The sequence below is a fragment of the Octopus sinensis genome, linkage group LG9 (assembly GCF_006345805.1).
Source record: "Octopus sinensis linkage group LG9, ASM634580v1, whole genome shotgun sequence".
Lineage (NCBI taxonomy): Eukaryota > Metazoa > Mollusca > Cephalopoda > Octopoda > Octopodidae > Octopus > Octopus sinensis.
The window spans coordinates 27738682-27754375 of NC_043005.1; the positions used below are offsets into that span (position 1 = coordinate 27738682).

The 15694-nt window shown below is 38.0% G+C and overlaps 1 protein-coding gene across 9 annotated transcripts in view; it reads right to left on the minus strand.

Annotated features, from left to right (window-relative positions):
- LOC115215590 (cytosolic carboxypeptidase-like protein 5) overlaps nucleotides 1–15694 on the minus strand; it is a 75421-nt gene that overhangs the window by 32400 nt on the left and 27327 nt on the right. For all 9 annotated transcript variants that reach the window (XR_005000609.1, XR_005000608.1, XR_005000610.1 and 6 more), the window contains exons 5-7: nucleotides 10104–10276; nucleotides 7682–7862; nucleotides 235–1365 (exon numbers count right to left, since the gene is read on the minus strand). Coding sequence is in view for 6 of the 9 variants with exons in the window: in XM_036505839.1 (XP_036361732.1) it covers nucleotides 235–1365; nucleotides 7682–7862; nucleotides 10104–10276 (1485 nt within the window). In the remaining 3 variants the exon portion in view is untranslated. The remainder of the gene's footprint in view (nucleotides 1–234; nucleotides 1366–7681; nucleotides 7863–10103; nucleotides 10277–15694) is intronic.

A 15694-nucleotide genomic window follows, 5' to 3' on the forward strand; every position in this document is an offset into this window, starting at 1 on the left:
CAGCCGGGTTGGTAATGTAAGGGTTAAAACGAAATACTGATGCTGTCATTTGCAAGAAAGAATAAAATTTTTAATTGCAATTTGCTATTTTATGTTTGTAAATTAAAATCAGAACAAGAGTCATGTAAAAAAGATGAAAAATAGTTTACATTTTTATGTGAACTAGAGAAATAAATGTCAATTAATTGTAATTTATACTGAAAATAAGTATGTTAACCACTCCTTGATGCTCACCTGTGAATCGTCAGCTTCCAAGAAGTTTCCATAGATAAAACAGCCTTTACGAGAGGCATGGCCATGTAAGTCAATATAGAAAGCAATGCCACTGTGTTGGGGCAATATTCTTCGGAATGCACTGTTATTGAGATGAGCAGAAGAAGGAACATTACTTGGTGGTAATGTTTGATATCTGTCATGGTCTTCATCAGAACCATCATTTCTTGAGTTTGTTCTTTCTTCATCTGACTTACAATTGCATTCAACAGATTCTGAGTGAATCCTACATGCCTCTGTCTGGGTTATATCAGAGTTAGCTCCATTTGAAATTCTCAATGATTCTAAATGCATTGTTAATTCAGAATCAATGACTTGTGTCTGCTCTTCAGTTTTTGCTGAGTATTCTTTATTTAATGAACCATTCTTGATGCCTTTAGGGTCTGAAGAGTCTTCAGAATCAGATCTGCTGCCACTCGTTTGACTACACTGGTTTATTGATTTTACAGCTGGGGAGTTGCAAACGTTTAACTTGTTCTGAGTCATCCTATCGTAAGTGGAGAATGAATGGGGTCTCTTTGGCAAATCACCATCATATAAGTTCCGGCATTTATAACGAGATGCTAATAGGCATGCTTTATAATTGAGTTCTCGATGAGATAACCCTGATCTAGTTGCATGAAGTGATTGGGTGATTTGGCATAAACCAATGTTTGTAATTTCAGGGAACTTAATAATGGAATTGGTATCAATGGTTTTAGTAGTACTTGTATTACTGGTGGTAGAAGGGGTGTCAGTTTGTTTGGGTAATATATCTGTTGGAGGAAATTTGATGTCTTTGTACATGTCTTTCTTTAGCCGATAGTTGACGTGGTAATAAATAATGATACTTTTGGCAGCATATATGGACGGATTGAGTTCAAAGCTAGGGTCCCCGTACACTCTGTTTAAGTTCACCCCACGTGTGTCTGTCCGGTAATGACCATTCATGACACCGTCTGGATTTAGTATTGGAATCAACTTGAAGACAAACTGCTTTCGTAGTTGAATTGACCGAGGATCATCAAGTCGAAGGATAAAATTTAAGAAACCATTAAATACAAAGCTGGAAGGAGTTTCACCTGGGTGGACACGACTCGTTACTACAAACACCTGAAGAAAAAAATTGATATAATTAATTGTTGTGAAATATAATAGAAAAAAAAAACAAAGAATTAAATGGTTATTAGATTAGAAATTAATTAGAATAAACTGTTTTTAAGGGAAACAATGAAACACAAGACAAATGTCCAAATGGATGCACAGTGGGATTGGGCCAGTGACCCTACAATTACTAAGTGAACTTTTCTTGACCATATGAACCATGCCTATGCAGGAGTTGTAAAATCATATCAGATTACAGGATATGCAATAGGTGTCACATTTTCCAGGAAAGTTACCTGTTTACTTGTTAATAATTACAGCGAAGTTCTGAGCCGTGTTCCATGCCAAGGAGACATTTGATTTGATCAAAGTATTTTATAAAAACAAAAGATCAACAAGTGAGTGTAACAGATTCAGAATTTCACTTGTAAGTGGTACCTGAAGTTTGTACAAGCTAAACAGTTTGACTGACTGACTTACCTGGCTGTCAGGAAAACACTGATGTATTGAAAATATTAAACGAAGCAAACCCAGACATAATTAAACTGTCAGTAAAGGTGATGTTAATTAATTTTTCTGACAGCACCATCAGACATTTATGTTGTTTTATCTGGAATGATCTGAAAAGTTTTGTGGTCAGAATTATCATAAAACTAGGTAAATTTGTGTCATGACAAGCAGTAAATTCTTAGCAAAACTATCATTCTATTTACGCAACAGCACATCACAGAACTATCTTCTTCATTTATTTATATATTTTTATAATAAATATATAAGTATTAACCCTTTAATTACTATTTCTGTTGGAAAATATTTTATTTGTTTCAATTAATTGAGTAAATGATGAAGAATTTAGTAAAATTATTATTTATAATTTCTTTCTAACTCAGGTTTTGTTGGAACTCCTGGTGTCTTGCAGGCATAGCGAGCTTGCTAACTGCAGCCAATGGTACCATGCTATCCATTCTTTTCAGTTATCTAATACTTTCTCGATTATTCTGGCCATGCCAAGGAGGCAAACCGTTTGTATTCCAATTTCCTTTATATTCCCCTTGATGCCTTCTGATACTGTTCCCAAGGACCCACCAATAATTGGCACTATCTTCACCTTCTTCATTTTCCATCGCTGGGCTATTTCCTACTTAAGAGGGTTGTATTTGTCTCCTTTTTTCACATTCCTTCTTGAGTATTCGTGGGTCAAAGGGGCATGCAACATCAACTATATAACACATGTGGTACACCTTGTCCACCACAACTTAGTTCAGTTTGTTATGCTCTAACACCTGATCTGTTTGGATTGGAAACTCCCACAGAATTTTGCAGATCTCCAACTCCACCACTTTCTGTGCTTTGTGCTCATACCACATCTTGCCTCTCTCTAGACACTTCTTCTCACACAGTTTTCAATGAGCACTTTCGCTAACTCATCATGTTGCCACAACTTGTAATAGTTTTGGGAATTCATTCATGATATGGGCAATGGTTTCGTCCATTCTATTACAGATGTAGCACAGTAGAGAGACTTGCTCATTCTTAAGGTTGACCCTCCAACTCATGGCCAAAGCTTGGTCTTGTGCTGCTAGTCTAATGCTCTTTTTTCAGGGTTCCTTTCTTCAGCCAACCCCACCTATGTTTTCCAGCAACTTCAGAGTTGTGGCTTCATGGAATCGACTGTGTAGTCCCTTGTTCTATAATGCTTCTTCATGTTGTTGTTATTATTGTTATCATTAAGGCAGCGAGCTGGCAGAGGCTTTAGCATGCCAGACAAAATGCTTAGTGGCACTTTTTCCGTCTTTATGTTCTGAATTTGTCTTTCATCCTTTCAGGGTCAATCAAATAAGGACCAGTTGAACATTAGTGTCCATATATTCGACTTATCCCCACCTTGAACATGCTGGCCTTGTGCCGAAATTTGAAACCATTATTATCATCATCATCATCGTCGTCATTATTATTATTATTAAGTCAGGGAGCTGGCAGAAACGTTAGCATGCTGGGCGAAATGCTTAGCGGTATTTCGTCTGCCCTTACATTCTGAGTTCAAATTCCGCTGAGGTCAACTTTGCCTTTCATCCTTTCGGGGTCGATAAATTAAGTACCAGTTATGCACTGGATCGATGTAATCAACTTAATCCGTTTGTCTGTCCTTGCTTGTCCCCCCTGTGTTTAGCCCCTTGTGGGAAGTAAAGAAATAGGTATTTCGCCTGAGTTCAAATTCCACCGAGGTCAACTTTGCCTTTCATCCTTTTCGGGTTGATAAAATTAGTACCAGTTATGCACTGGGGTCGATGTAGTTGACTAAATCCCTTCCCTCAAAATTTGAGGCCTTGTGCTTCCAGTAGAAAAGATTGTTATTATCAAGATGGCAAGCTGGCAGAATTATTAGCATGCTGGATGAAATGCTTACCAGTATTTCACCCGTCATTACATTCTGAGTTCAAATTCTGCTGAGGTCAACTTTGCCTTTCATCCTTTTGGGGTCAATAAAATAAGTACCAGTTGAATAATATGGGTCGATGTAATCAATTCATCCCCACATTCCTCAAGCTGCTCTTCTGGCAAAAACTTAAAATACTTATTATTATTACTACCATGCTAGCACATTAAATGATTGTTATTATTATTATTATTATTATTATTATTATTATTATTATTATTATACCCCCTTCCTTTTGACCAGGCTCCCGTGGCTTTTATGGGTTTTTCCACGAGTAACCTTTCGAAGCGCCTCCCCCTATTGGGAGTTTTAATTGTTACTTATTTTTCCTTTATCATCCTGCTTTTGTACTCAGACATTTTCAAACGGACAAAACCCTTTGTAACTTTCGTCCTGTGTTTCGTCCCTTTATGTTTTAATGATTTTCGTTAGCCCTTGTGGCCAATAAACGAACGAATTATTATTATTATTATTATTATTATTATTATTATTAATATTATTATTAATAATAATAATAATAATAATAATATGATGAAGATAGTAACATAGGTCAACATGAAGTTTTGAAGGAAGATTTTAATTTAGATGACTTTAAAACAAGTTTGAATCCTGGAACCAGGGGGTGGAAACAAAGGTGGTCTTAGGCAGATTGGTATCAAAAAGGTTTAAATATTCTACAACAATGAACACTGCCATATCATCAAAGATTACAAACTTTATAATTTATTTAAATAACTTTGAAAAACACTTGTGTCAATTTTCCAAAATAAATGTTCTCCATGAAAGATTAGAACTCCTGCTGTCTTCCTCCCCACAGCACACAACCATGTCAGGTTTAGCTCCTGCCCACAAAATTTCAGGTTGTGTGCCTAGAGTAGAAAGTATTATTAACATTTGTTTACTGCTGCACTATATCACCACTTCCCTTAAATCATCATCATCCAGTGTTTTAAATTCAGATTTTGTCCCCATTAACGGGGGGGGGGAGGCTGGATCTACCTCAATGCCTCAGCAACCAAAGTGGGCAGGTGCAGCCCACCCCAACCTTTGGGGTGGCTGGTGCCCATTGCTTTTGCTATCATGAAGCTTTTTTTGGAGCTGGATTATCTACGGGGAGCATGCCCTTGCTTACCCCCAACCTCAGTTTCTAGACATGAGTGGTCCCAAGACCAAGGCCTCTACCATGATTTTTAAGAAATGTGGTGGAAAACCAGCTCAGGAAGGCAGGGACACTACACCCTGAGACCCCTTTCAGAGACCCCCCCTCCCTACACTCAAACCAATTTACCCCTTTACTTATCAACACAGACATGGAACAGCAGAATCTACTAATTTACAGTGGGAGGAAGTATAATTGATGTATCATCATTGACTAATCAATATTCTAATAGTTTACAGTGGGAGGAAGTATAATTAATGTATTAACCGACCCTAATCCTTTTTCCCCCTCTCCCTACTTCAGTGGAATCCTGCAAAAACACCACACAGCGAATGACGTTATTGGATTTCTTACTAATGACATACATAACATTTCTTGTGTCCACATAAATGAGAAGCTAAGCAAACAGCTGTGATATAACAGGATAGCAGTAGCCATTTAGATCTATTGTGTATAGTGCTCAGGTGCACTACAACTCATCAAAGGTGCATGTACAGTACATAGAATTATGTACAAACGTCAGGAAAGGGAACAGTGTATGAGTCATGATATACATGTGTGTATGCGTATGGAGATGGAGATATCAGGTGTAGTACAGTTCTATATTTAAGAGATGAGGAATTATGCACATTATTTACATTATTTACATTTGATGGATATTTGTCCTCCTCTTGTTTCTTGTTAACTTTACGTTTCAGCTGATATATCCTCCAGCCTTCATCAGGTGTCTTGGAGAAATTTCGAACCTGGGTTCTCATGTTGTTGTTATTATTATTATTATTATTATCATTATTCAGGTCACTGCCTGGAATCGAACTCAAAATCTTGGGGTTAGTAGCCCATGCTCTTAACCACTATGCCATATACCATTGGCATATGACATAGTGATTAAAAGCGAGGGCTACTAATCCCAGGATTCCAAGTTCAATTCCAAGCAGTGACCTGAATAATAATAATAATCATCATCATCGTTTAGTGTCCGCTTTCCATGCTAGCATGGCTTGAACGGTTCGATTACGTGCCACCGAATAATAATAATAATAAATAAATAGTAATAATAATAATAATAATAAAATTTTTTTTTTTTTAAATGCCCTGATGCAGTACCAGGCAGTGGCTCTTGATCATAACTGATTGGAAGTGTTATCATGTACATTGTTTTGTATTGGTATAAAAGATGGGCTACAGCAAATATTCTGCTCAATGAACTTATGAAAACAAGATATTTGTAATACAGAGGTAGTTTTAGCCAGGTTGGTATCAAAAGGGTTAAGCTAGTGTTAGGAACATAAATTGTGACTAAGGTTTGGTGGAAGATTTTAATTCAGAACATATGAAAACAAGACATTTGTACTCAGTGCCAGAACTAGTTTCAGCTGGGTTGGTATCAAAAGGGTTAATAATGGCAAAGTCATTTTATTAAATTCTTCATTGTTTTTAAAATAAATTGAAACAAAGTCAGTGTATTTCAACAGAGATATGGTGATGAATGGGTTAACAAAATACGGCAAGGCTTTCCTTCTATACTGATTCTTCCATCATAACAGCAACAATTTTTTTCTAATATAGGTGCAAGGAAACTAATTTTGGAAATAACAAAGAATTTAGTAAAATAATTTTGTTCTTGAAGCTGGTCTTTGGAACATAAATTGACATGAAATTTTGAAGGAAGGTTTTTAATTCAATACTTTAAAACAGTTTACATCATAGAACTAGGGATATTTTTGAGCAGGTTGGCCTCAAAAGAGTTAAAACTGATCCCAGTATACAGACTGGTGGTACATATTTTATCAGTCCTTTGAATGCAACTGGTAAGCATTTCATCAACGTCTGATGGATGTAAAATAAAGCTGACCTCAGTGGTATTTGAACTTGAAAAGAATGGAAAGAAATGCGTCTAAGCATCTTGTCCAAGGCACAAACAATTCAGCAGCCTCATCTTGAGAATGATGATGATGATGATCATGATAGTGGTGATGATAGTGGTAGTGGTAGTAGTGGTGGTGATGATGACAATGATGATTTCTATAATTAGCCACAAGGGCATCAGATGAGGAGGACAAGGACAGTTTACAATTTGTGTGAGGATTTACATAAAAGATGAGGGGAAGAAAGAGAGAAGAGGGTGAAATAGGACAAAATTACACATAGTATACAGAACCTGTGAGCACATCTATGATACAGTCCACCTGATACAGGAAAACCTCCAACTAAGGCCAATCAAGAGACCAAGCCCTCATTCAACTGTTGTTCTCCAATCTACAAGAGCATGCTTAGAGTAGGTTCATTCACCATCTCCATTTCTACCACAGCCACCCACCGCTTGACAACTTTACTAGAAGAAAGCACTTCCCTCTCCACCTTCACTTTCCTTTCCAAATGGAACTTTAAAAAACTGATGAGGGCTTAACTGAAGAGGAAGGTGTCTTTCTTCAATGCTTTCAGCCTCATACGTTACACATCTTTGACCATAGCCACTAGATAGAGGCACACTACCTGCTCTGCCTTGTTGATGGAAGGTAGAGGGATGATCCCCATGATGGACTTGGCCGATACTTAGATTTGTCCCACATGCAATAGCAGCTGCTCAACAGAACTCCACAAGTTAGCAACACTTGGACAATGCACAAGTGTGTGCAATGTGTGCAGATTGCCTGCAAACGTCTCAGGCAATCCTATCTGGCAGCCCTTCCATGCCAACAATAACAACAACAATAACAAATGCTTACCTTTTTCTCTTTAAATTTCTTGCACCTTGGCTGGTTTTTAATGGGGAAAAGTTTTGGATCAAAGTGAGGTTCCTCCTCATCAATGATGTTATGGAATGATGAAACTGTTATTAGACTGACCTCCAACTTCTCCAGGGAGTAACACAGCAGCTCTCGGTAGAAGTAAACAGTATCTTCTGCACTGAGACAAGAAACAAAGAACAAAGATAAATCGCAATCTATCCAAATACTTATAAAATATACATCACAATACCAACAAGGACAAGTACAAAACAATCATGACAAAGGATAGCCACCATTTTGAATTTTTAGCTGAGCTCCACAGGTGAGTAAAGGTATGTGTGAGGTGGGGGGGTGTCTGTTGAAGTGCCATTCGTTCATTGTTGTTGTTGTTGTTGTTAGCATTATTGAATCACTGAAAACTGAGTCTTTGAATTTACTGGAGTCACATACCTAGCATTAATGTCTGCTAATTCCCCTCCAGGGCCATCCTTTAACTGTAATATGGCCTTATTGGGTAAAACAGATTAATGTTTTTATGGTTACAATATAAAGAAGATTTTGGCAGTGAGAAGAATCAACAGACCACCCATTTACATAATTCCTCCACCAACCACAAAGGTTTGTAAATCTCTGGACTGGTTTGGGGATGGTGGAGGAATTGTTTTAGTCCAAGAGAGATAAGGCAATGCCTCCAGACTCTGCCTTGCCTTCACACTGGGGAGTTCAATGTAGCTGATGTTCATTTCAAAATCTTAAACTCATCTAGGATGATGTTTGCAGGGTGGATGTGTTCTGTACAGGATTTCCAGAGGGTTGCAGTTGTGGGGAGACAGGATTGTGTGAAATGATTAGCATGAAAAGTGGCAGGTGAGACGCAATAATTTTGAGAAGATAGGTGGTGTGTTGGCAGACCTGGAAAACGTTGAAACACAACTTGATATAAACCACAGAGGATCAGGAAGCATTGTAATGGTTTCAGGAGCAACAGAAAGAAGATACAGAATGTCAGTGGCGTGCTGGTTGAGGGAAAGTATAAAAACACTTCAATAAGGTTAGAGTTCACAGCATGTTGGTGGGTAAGAATACAGGAAAAGGACACAGTGTGTTGCTGGACAGGAATACAAAGATAAGACAACAACAATTATGTTGGTGAACAGTGAAACACAGAGAGGATACAGAATGTTGGTAGGTGAGGATAGAGAGAGAGGATACAGCACATAAATAGGGTAGTGATACAGAGAGGATATAATAAGTTAGTGGGGAGGAATATGGAGAAAAGGAACAGCATATTTGTGTGTATGTATTGTGTACTACCATTCATCTAACATGCTCTCTCCAGACTATGAGAACTATGGAACTACTACCTATTTCTTTACTACCCACAAGGGGCTAAACACAGAGAAGACAAACAAGTCGATTACATCAACCCCAGTGCTTAACTGGTACTTAATTTATCGACCCCGAAAGGATGAAAGGCAAAGTCGACCTCGGCGGAATTTGAACTCAGAACGTAACAGCTGACGAAATACGGCTATGCATTTCGCCCAGCGTGCTAACGTTTCTACCAGCTCGCCGCTGGTACCACTGCTGCAGGTACCATCATCACTGTTTTAACCCTTTCATTACTAACTTGGCTGAAACCGGTTCTGGCTCTTAGTACAAATGTTTTGTTGTCATAAGTTTTGAATTAAAATCTTCCACCAAACCTTAGTTACAATTTGTTCCTAACACTAGCTGAATGATAACTCAGTTATTTTACTAAATTCTTTGTTGTATTTACAGTAATTGAAAGAAACACAGAGCATCTCAAAATAAATACAGTAACGAAAGGGTTAATATCTACTTTCCCATGCTTGCATGGATTAGATGAGATTATGTTGGGGAGAATTTCAGTCCCTATTTCCCACCTTTTTTCCAATCAAGGAAATAATCTCACAGTTTATTAAACAATAAACAACTCAGATATATTTACAAAGAGAATTGGAAAGAAACAACACTATCTGAATGAGTCTTTAGTTTTCAAAGATCACACGATAAATGTCAAGAAACGCAGACATGCTTCTCATGTTGGGCTGTAAGCAAACAACACCATCAGTAAAGCCATTGTTTACAATCAATGAGCAGGTATACAAATTTCCTCTCTCTCACACACACACATGCACGCACGCGTGCAGACGGGCTTCTTCCAGTTTCTGTCTACCAAATCCACTCACGAGTCAGCTGGAACTATCAAAGAAAATGTCTGCCTAAGGTACTGTGGAGTAGGACTGAACTGAATATCATATGGTTGGGAAGTGACCTTGTTAGCTACACAGCCATGCCTGCACCTAATTACAGTGTTTTAAATATCAAGACATAATTTGTACCAAAAAAAAAAGACAAAAAAAAGGTTAAAAAGCAATATAATGAAATAACTTACATGTTTTCCACAGAAGATATATTTTTACAGTAACTATATCTCTCCTCCAACTCATTGATGTTGTTCTGACATTCAATGTAGGAATGTGGGTAAGCAAAAGCAAAGTATGTTGTAGCACCTTTGATTTCAGTGAACCGATAACAGAATGACAGAATAAATTGGCCATCAATAGTCTACGAAGAAGAAAAGACATTTATTTAGAAACTTATTAACTCCTTCTCCTCCACTTCCTCTTCCTCCCCATCGCCACCACTATTTCTTATTTCTTTATTGCCCACAAGGGGCTAAACATAGAGGGGACAAACAAGGACAGACAAATGGATTAAGTAGATTATATCGACCCCAGTGTGTAACTGGTACTTATTTAATCCACCCCGAAAGGATGAAAGGCAAAGTTGGCCTCGGCGGAATTTGAACTCAGAACATAGTGGCAGACGAAATACCACTAAGCATTTTGCCCAGCGTGCTAACGTTTCTGCCAGCTCGCCACCACTATTTCTGCCTCACCACAACCACTACCAACACCACCATCACTACTGCTGCCACGAGCATTGTTCTAATGTCCACTTTCCCATGCTTGCATGGAATTTGCTCAGATAGATTTTTTTATAGCTGGATGCCCTTCTGTCACTAACCCTCACCCATTTTCAAGTAAGGCAACATTTCCATTTGATCAGACACTGTTTGTATGGTGGTGACACTTGCTACTATGCAATGTCAAGACAAACACACACACATCAACACACAAACATATATACACACAACAGGCTTCATTCAGTTTCTATCAAGCAAACCTACTCACAAGGCTTGGGTCAACCTGAGACTACAGCAAAAGATACTTGCCTTCAAGGTACCATGTAGTAGCACTTGACCAGAAACCACATGGTTGAGACAATTTGTTAACCATACAACCACCCCTGTACATGTGTGTGTTAATGTATGCATGTATGTATGTATGTCAGGTCACTTACAAGACTCTCATAAATGCTACCGGTAACATGGAATCCAGTACAACCTGTTACATGGTTGGGATGTCGACAACTAAACTGGCACCCCCACCAGGATATCCTGTAGAGGAGGGTTGCTAGAAATCCAGCAGGATTAAAAACAAGACCTGTTAAAAGTTCAGATGAATGTAGTGCAGGCTTAATGGCTATCTAGCAATAGCACAGGTATGCAGAAATTCTGGTGTGCTAGAAGACCACTGGGAGTGGGGGCACCCTTCAGCTTCTGTTGAAGCATGTCTCTAGAAGAAGGTCACTCTGATTTAAAAATCAGATATGCAAGGAATGGCATTGGACATTTTGGGGATCTTTTGGTTTGTGCTAGAGATCATGGCTCTCCCACATTCCTGAGCCTGTGACTCATATTGGCACCAGACATCCCACTCTGGCTTGTCTCTGGATAATGTCAATAAAGTGGAGAGGGTCTATGAGGTGTCGTACAAGCCTTATTGGACCTAAAACTCTGCACAGGCATTGCTGACCTCTACTAGATATAGCAACAGAATTTTCAAAATATACCACACCCACAATCTTAAACAAGAAAAGACATAATTGATAATGTAGTCAGGATAGCCATGACTAGAACAACACTGCTCAAAGGTCTACTTACTGGATCACAGCTGACCCTGGGCTAAATAACAACAACTCACCACTGCATGTTGAAGTATACAGTACACTCCTTAACTCAATGGTAGTGTGGTATGTAATGAGTAATGCAATCTTGACTCATAAATGGTTATTATTTTACTAACTGAACTAAGGATAAACTACATAAACAATGTTAGATGGATTATGTTGTTGCCATCCAAAATATCTGGTTACACCTTCAGAAGAGTTTATTAACTTAAATCTACAAATAATGTAGAAAATGTTCGAGATATGAATATATGATTATTGCTGTTAAAATCTGTTGTCTCACATTTCTGTGTTTTTAAAATATAACATCTATCTACCTGATACAGACAAGTCATACTGTATATGCATACATATGTGTACGTGTGTGTATAGATGAGTGTATGTGGATGTGTTTGTGATCGTGTGTATGTTGTGCATGTGAACACATGTATAAAATGTGTGTATACATGCATATATACATACACACACACACAAATGTAAGCACATAAATGTGAAACAAGGTGGGAAAAAATAGTACTCAAATACCAGAGGTAGAGTAATATGCTTTATCATTAAAGCTGCAAAGACATCACAAAAATATCACAAAAAAACTGCTACTCAGAGTTTCATGTTCCCATTCATTGGACTAAAGGATATACACATATATACATATATATATGTATATATGTGCTGAATGAGCAGGTGTGTTGTCATGGTGCAATTGCTACTCATTGGACGCATGTAATTGTGGCTTTTCCAACTTGTCCAAACTGCTTTCAGCTGACCAAAAAGACACTTGGGTTTCTGTCGCACAAGATCTCCTTGATTGTGTCGAGAATGATGAAAACCTTTGGAAAATGGTCATAACGGGTGATGAATCATGGATCTATGGCTATGACCCCAAAACAAAGGCTCAGTTTTCACAGTGGAAAACCCCAACCTCTCTGAGACTGAAGAAAGCACAAATGAGTTAAAGCAATGTGAAGACACTGTTGACCGTTTTCTTCGACTACATGGGGATTGTTCATCACAAGTATGTTCCACCTGGTCATAGAATAAACAAGGAGTACTACTGTGACATTTTGTGGTTTGCAGGATGCTATTTGTTGGAAAAGCCACAATTACATGCATCCAATGAGTAGCAATTGCACCATGACAACACACCTGCCCATTCAGCACAGCTTGTGCAGCAGTTTTTGGCAATGCACAGCATTCACCAGATAATATATAGATATACACACACATATATATATACACACACATATATATATATACCCATACCAGTATGGACAATGGACGTTAAATGATGATGATGATGATGATGGTGTGTGTATGTGGGTGGGTGGGTGTGTGTGTGTGTGTGTATGTATGTTTGTATCATTTGTCTTCATGTTCTGAGTTCAAATTCCGCCAAATTCAGTTTTGCCTAACATGTTTTTTTTTTTGGGGGGGGGGTGTAAAATAAGTACTGATTGAACAATGTAATTAACTTAAGCCCTCCCAAGAAATTGCAGGCCTTGCGCTAAAATCTGAGACAGACAGATAGATAGATAGGGAGAGGAAAACTAGCAGAGTAAGTATATGTGTGTGTATTTGTGTGTGTCTAATATATCTATATTATGTACATATATATATGTTTATAAATATATATGCATGTATGTATATATATGTAAGTATACAGAGAGAGAAAAGGAGAGACGAGATGTACGTATACATATGCGTATGTATGTATGTGTGTGTGTATATGCATATGTATGTGTATATGTGAATGTGGCAAATAGTAATTTATTTTTAGGGTTATTTATTTTCAGCCCTGTTTTTACCTACACATAGATTAACACACTTATGAAGAAGTAACAACAGTGCAGTTTAATTAATATTGCTAATTGTGTACAGTTGCCATGACAGTAACAGGATTAAAGTTACCTAGCCACCGACAGGATTAAAGTTATCTAGCCAGATACACAAACACGCACATACATATACATATATATACATACATGGTAACTAGACACACTCGAACCTCACAAGTCACTCGTCTAATCAGGGTACTTATTAACTGACAATATTTCATGTCTGTTTAGTAAGGGGCTATGACCAGCGTCCATGAGAAATAAATGAATAGAAACAATGAATCTGATTCTTCCCGTCTAAACAGAAACGTATACCACATTTACTCATGTATGAGTTGCACCCCTAATATAGTTTCTAAATCTTATTCCAAAATATTTCCCCATCATTAACTTAACCCCATGATTAAGTTGCATGATAGTTTTTCCCAAAATTAAAATCAAGTGTAAAATTGTGTGACTTATACACAAGTAAATATAGGTATTTAGCTTACAGTAACTTTTAGAGTTATCTAAATGTTCCTCTCTCATTCTCTCTCTTTATATATATATCATCATCATCATCATCATCAACATCGTTTAACGTCTGCTTTCCATGCTGGCATAGGTTGGACGGTTTGACTGAGGACTGGTGAGCCAGAGGCTGCACCAGACTCCAATCTGATCTGGCAAAGTTTCTACAGCTGGATGCCCTTCCTAATGCCAACCACTCCAAGAATGTAGCGGGTGCTTTTACGTGACACCAGCATGAGAGCCAGTCAGGCGGTTCTTGCAACGACCACGCTTAAAAGGTGTTTTTTACATGCTACCTGCATGGGAGCCAGTCCAGCAGCACTGTGTATAGAGTGTTAGGTGTGATGTACTGAAATTGAATATTGAGAAAAAAGGTCATTAAATTTTGGAAAAAACATCATTTCATTTCTTTGTTATTATTTATACTTAGGTTCCTTTCTCGAATTTGTTAAATAAAATTTTGTGAATGTACAAACACCTTGTTCATTTATATAAAACAGATGTTTTAGGGGGGTTTTGTTTAGAAGAGAACATTGTTTTTTTGGGGGGGGGGGAGGTTCCATGTCAGTGGGGATGGATAGATAGAAATATTAGTAGGTAGATAAGGCTGATAGTCATGGAACCTCACCCAAAATATCAAAAACAATGTTCTCTTCTAAACAAAACCCCCAAAAATCATGTTTCATATAAATGAACAGGGTGTTTGTACATACACAAAATTTTATTTGACAAGTTTGAGAAAGGAACGAAAGTGCTAATAATAATGAAGAAATAAAAATAATTTTTTCCCAAAATTCTGACAACTTTTCTCTCTCTCTCTCTCTCTCTCTATATATATATATATATATATATATATATATATATTTATACAGGTTCCAATCTCATCTGGTAATGTTTCTACAGCTGGATGCCCTTCCTAACACCAACCATTCCGAGAATGTAGTGGGTGCTTTTTATGTGCCACCAGCATCTGTGTGTGTTTATGTATATATATATATACACACCTACACATGCACACATCAATGTCACCAGCCCCCTCACATTCACATGCATGTGTACCTTCATTTTGGAATTACCACTACTTTATTATCTCCCCTTCTTCCTAGCTCTCCTGTGTGACCCCTCTGCACAGTTCCACTTGGTCAGCCCCACCCATAAACCAGTAGCAAGCTTATGGGCCTTTACATTTCAGATATTCATAATTGCAAGTCATACACAAAAAAATCTCCCACCTCCTTTCACATTTCATCTAAATATATGGCATAAGCATTGATCTGCTGTCTTCAATTGGTAAACACATAATTTGCAAACATCCACTAATAAAGACAACACTCTCGCCTCCCCCACACCCCAACACCACCATACCACACACACTAGCACTGAACACTTCCCAGCACCCACGTCATCATCCACACACCTATACATGCACACACACATATGTCAAGGTCACCAGCCCCCTTCCACACACACATACATGCTCTCACATATACACGCATGCACACCTTTGTTTTGGGATCACCACTACTTTATTATCTCCCCTTCTTCCTAGCTCTCTTGTGTGACCCCTCTGTCCAGCATTCGCCATGATAGATCACTAGCCACTAAACCT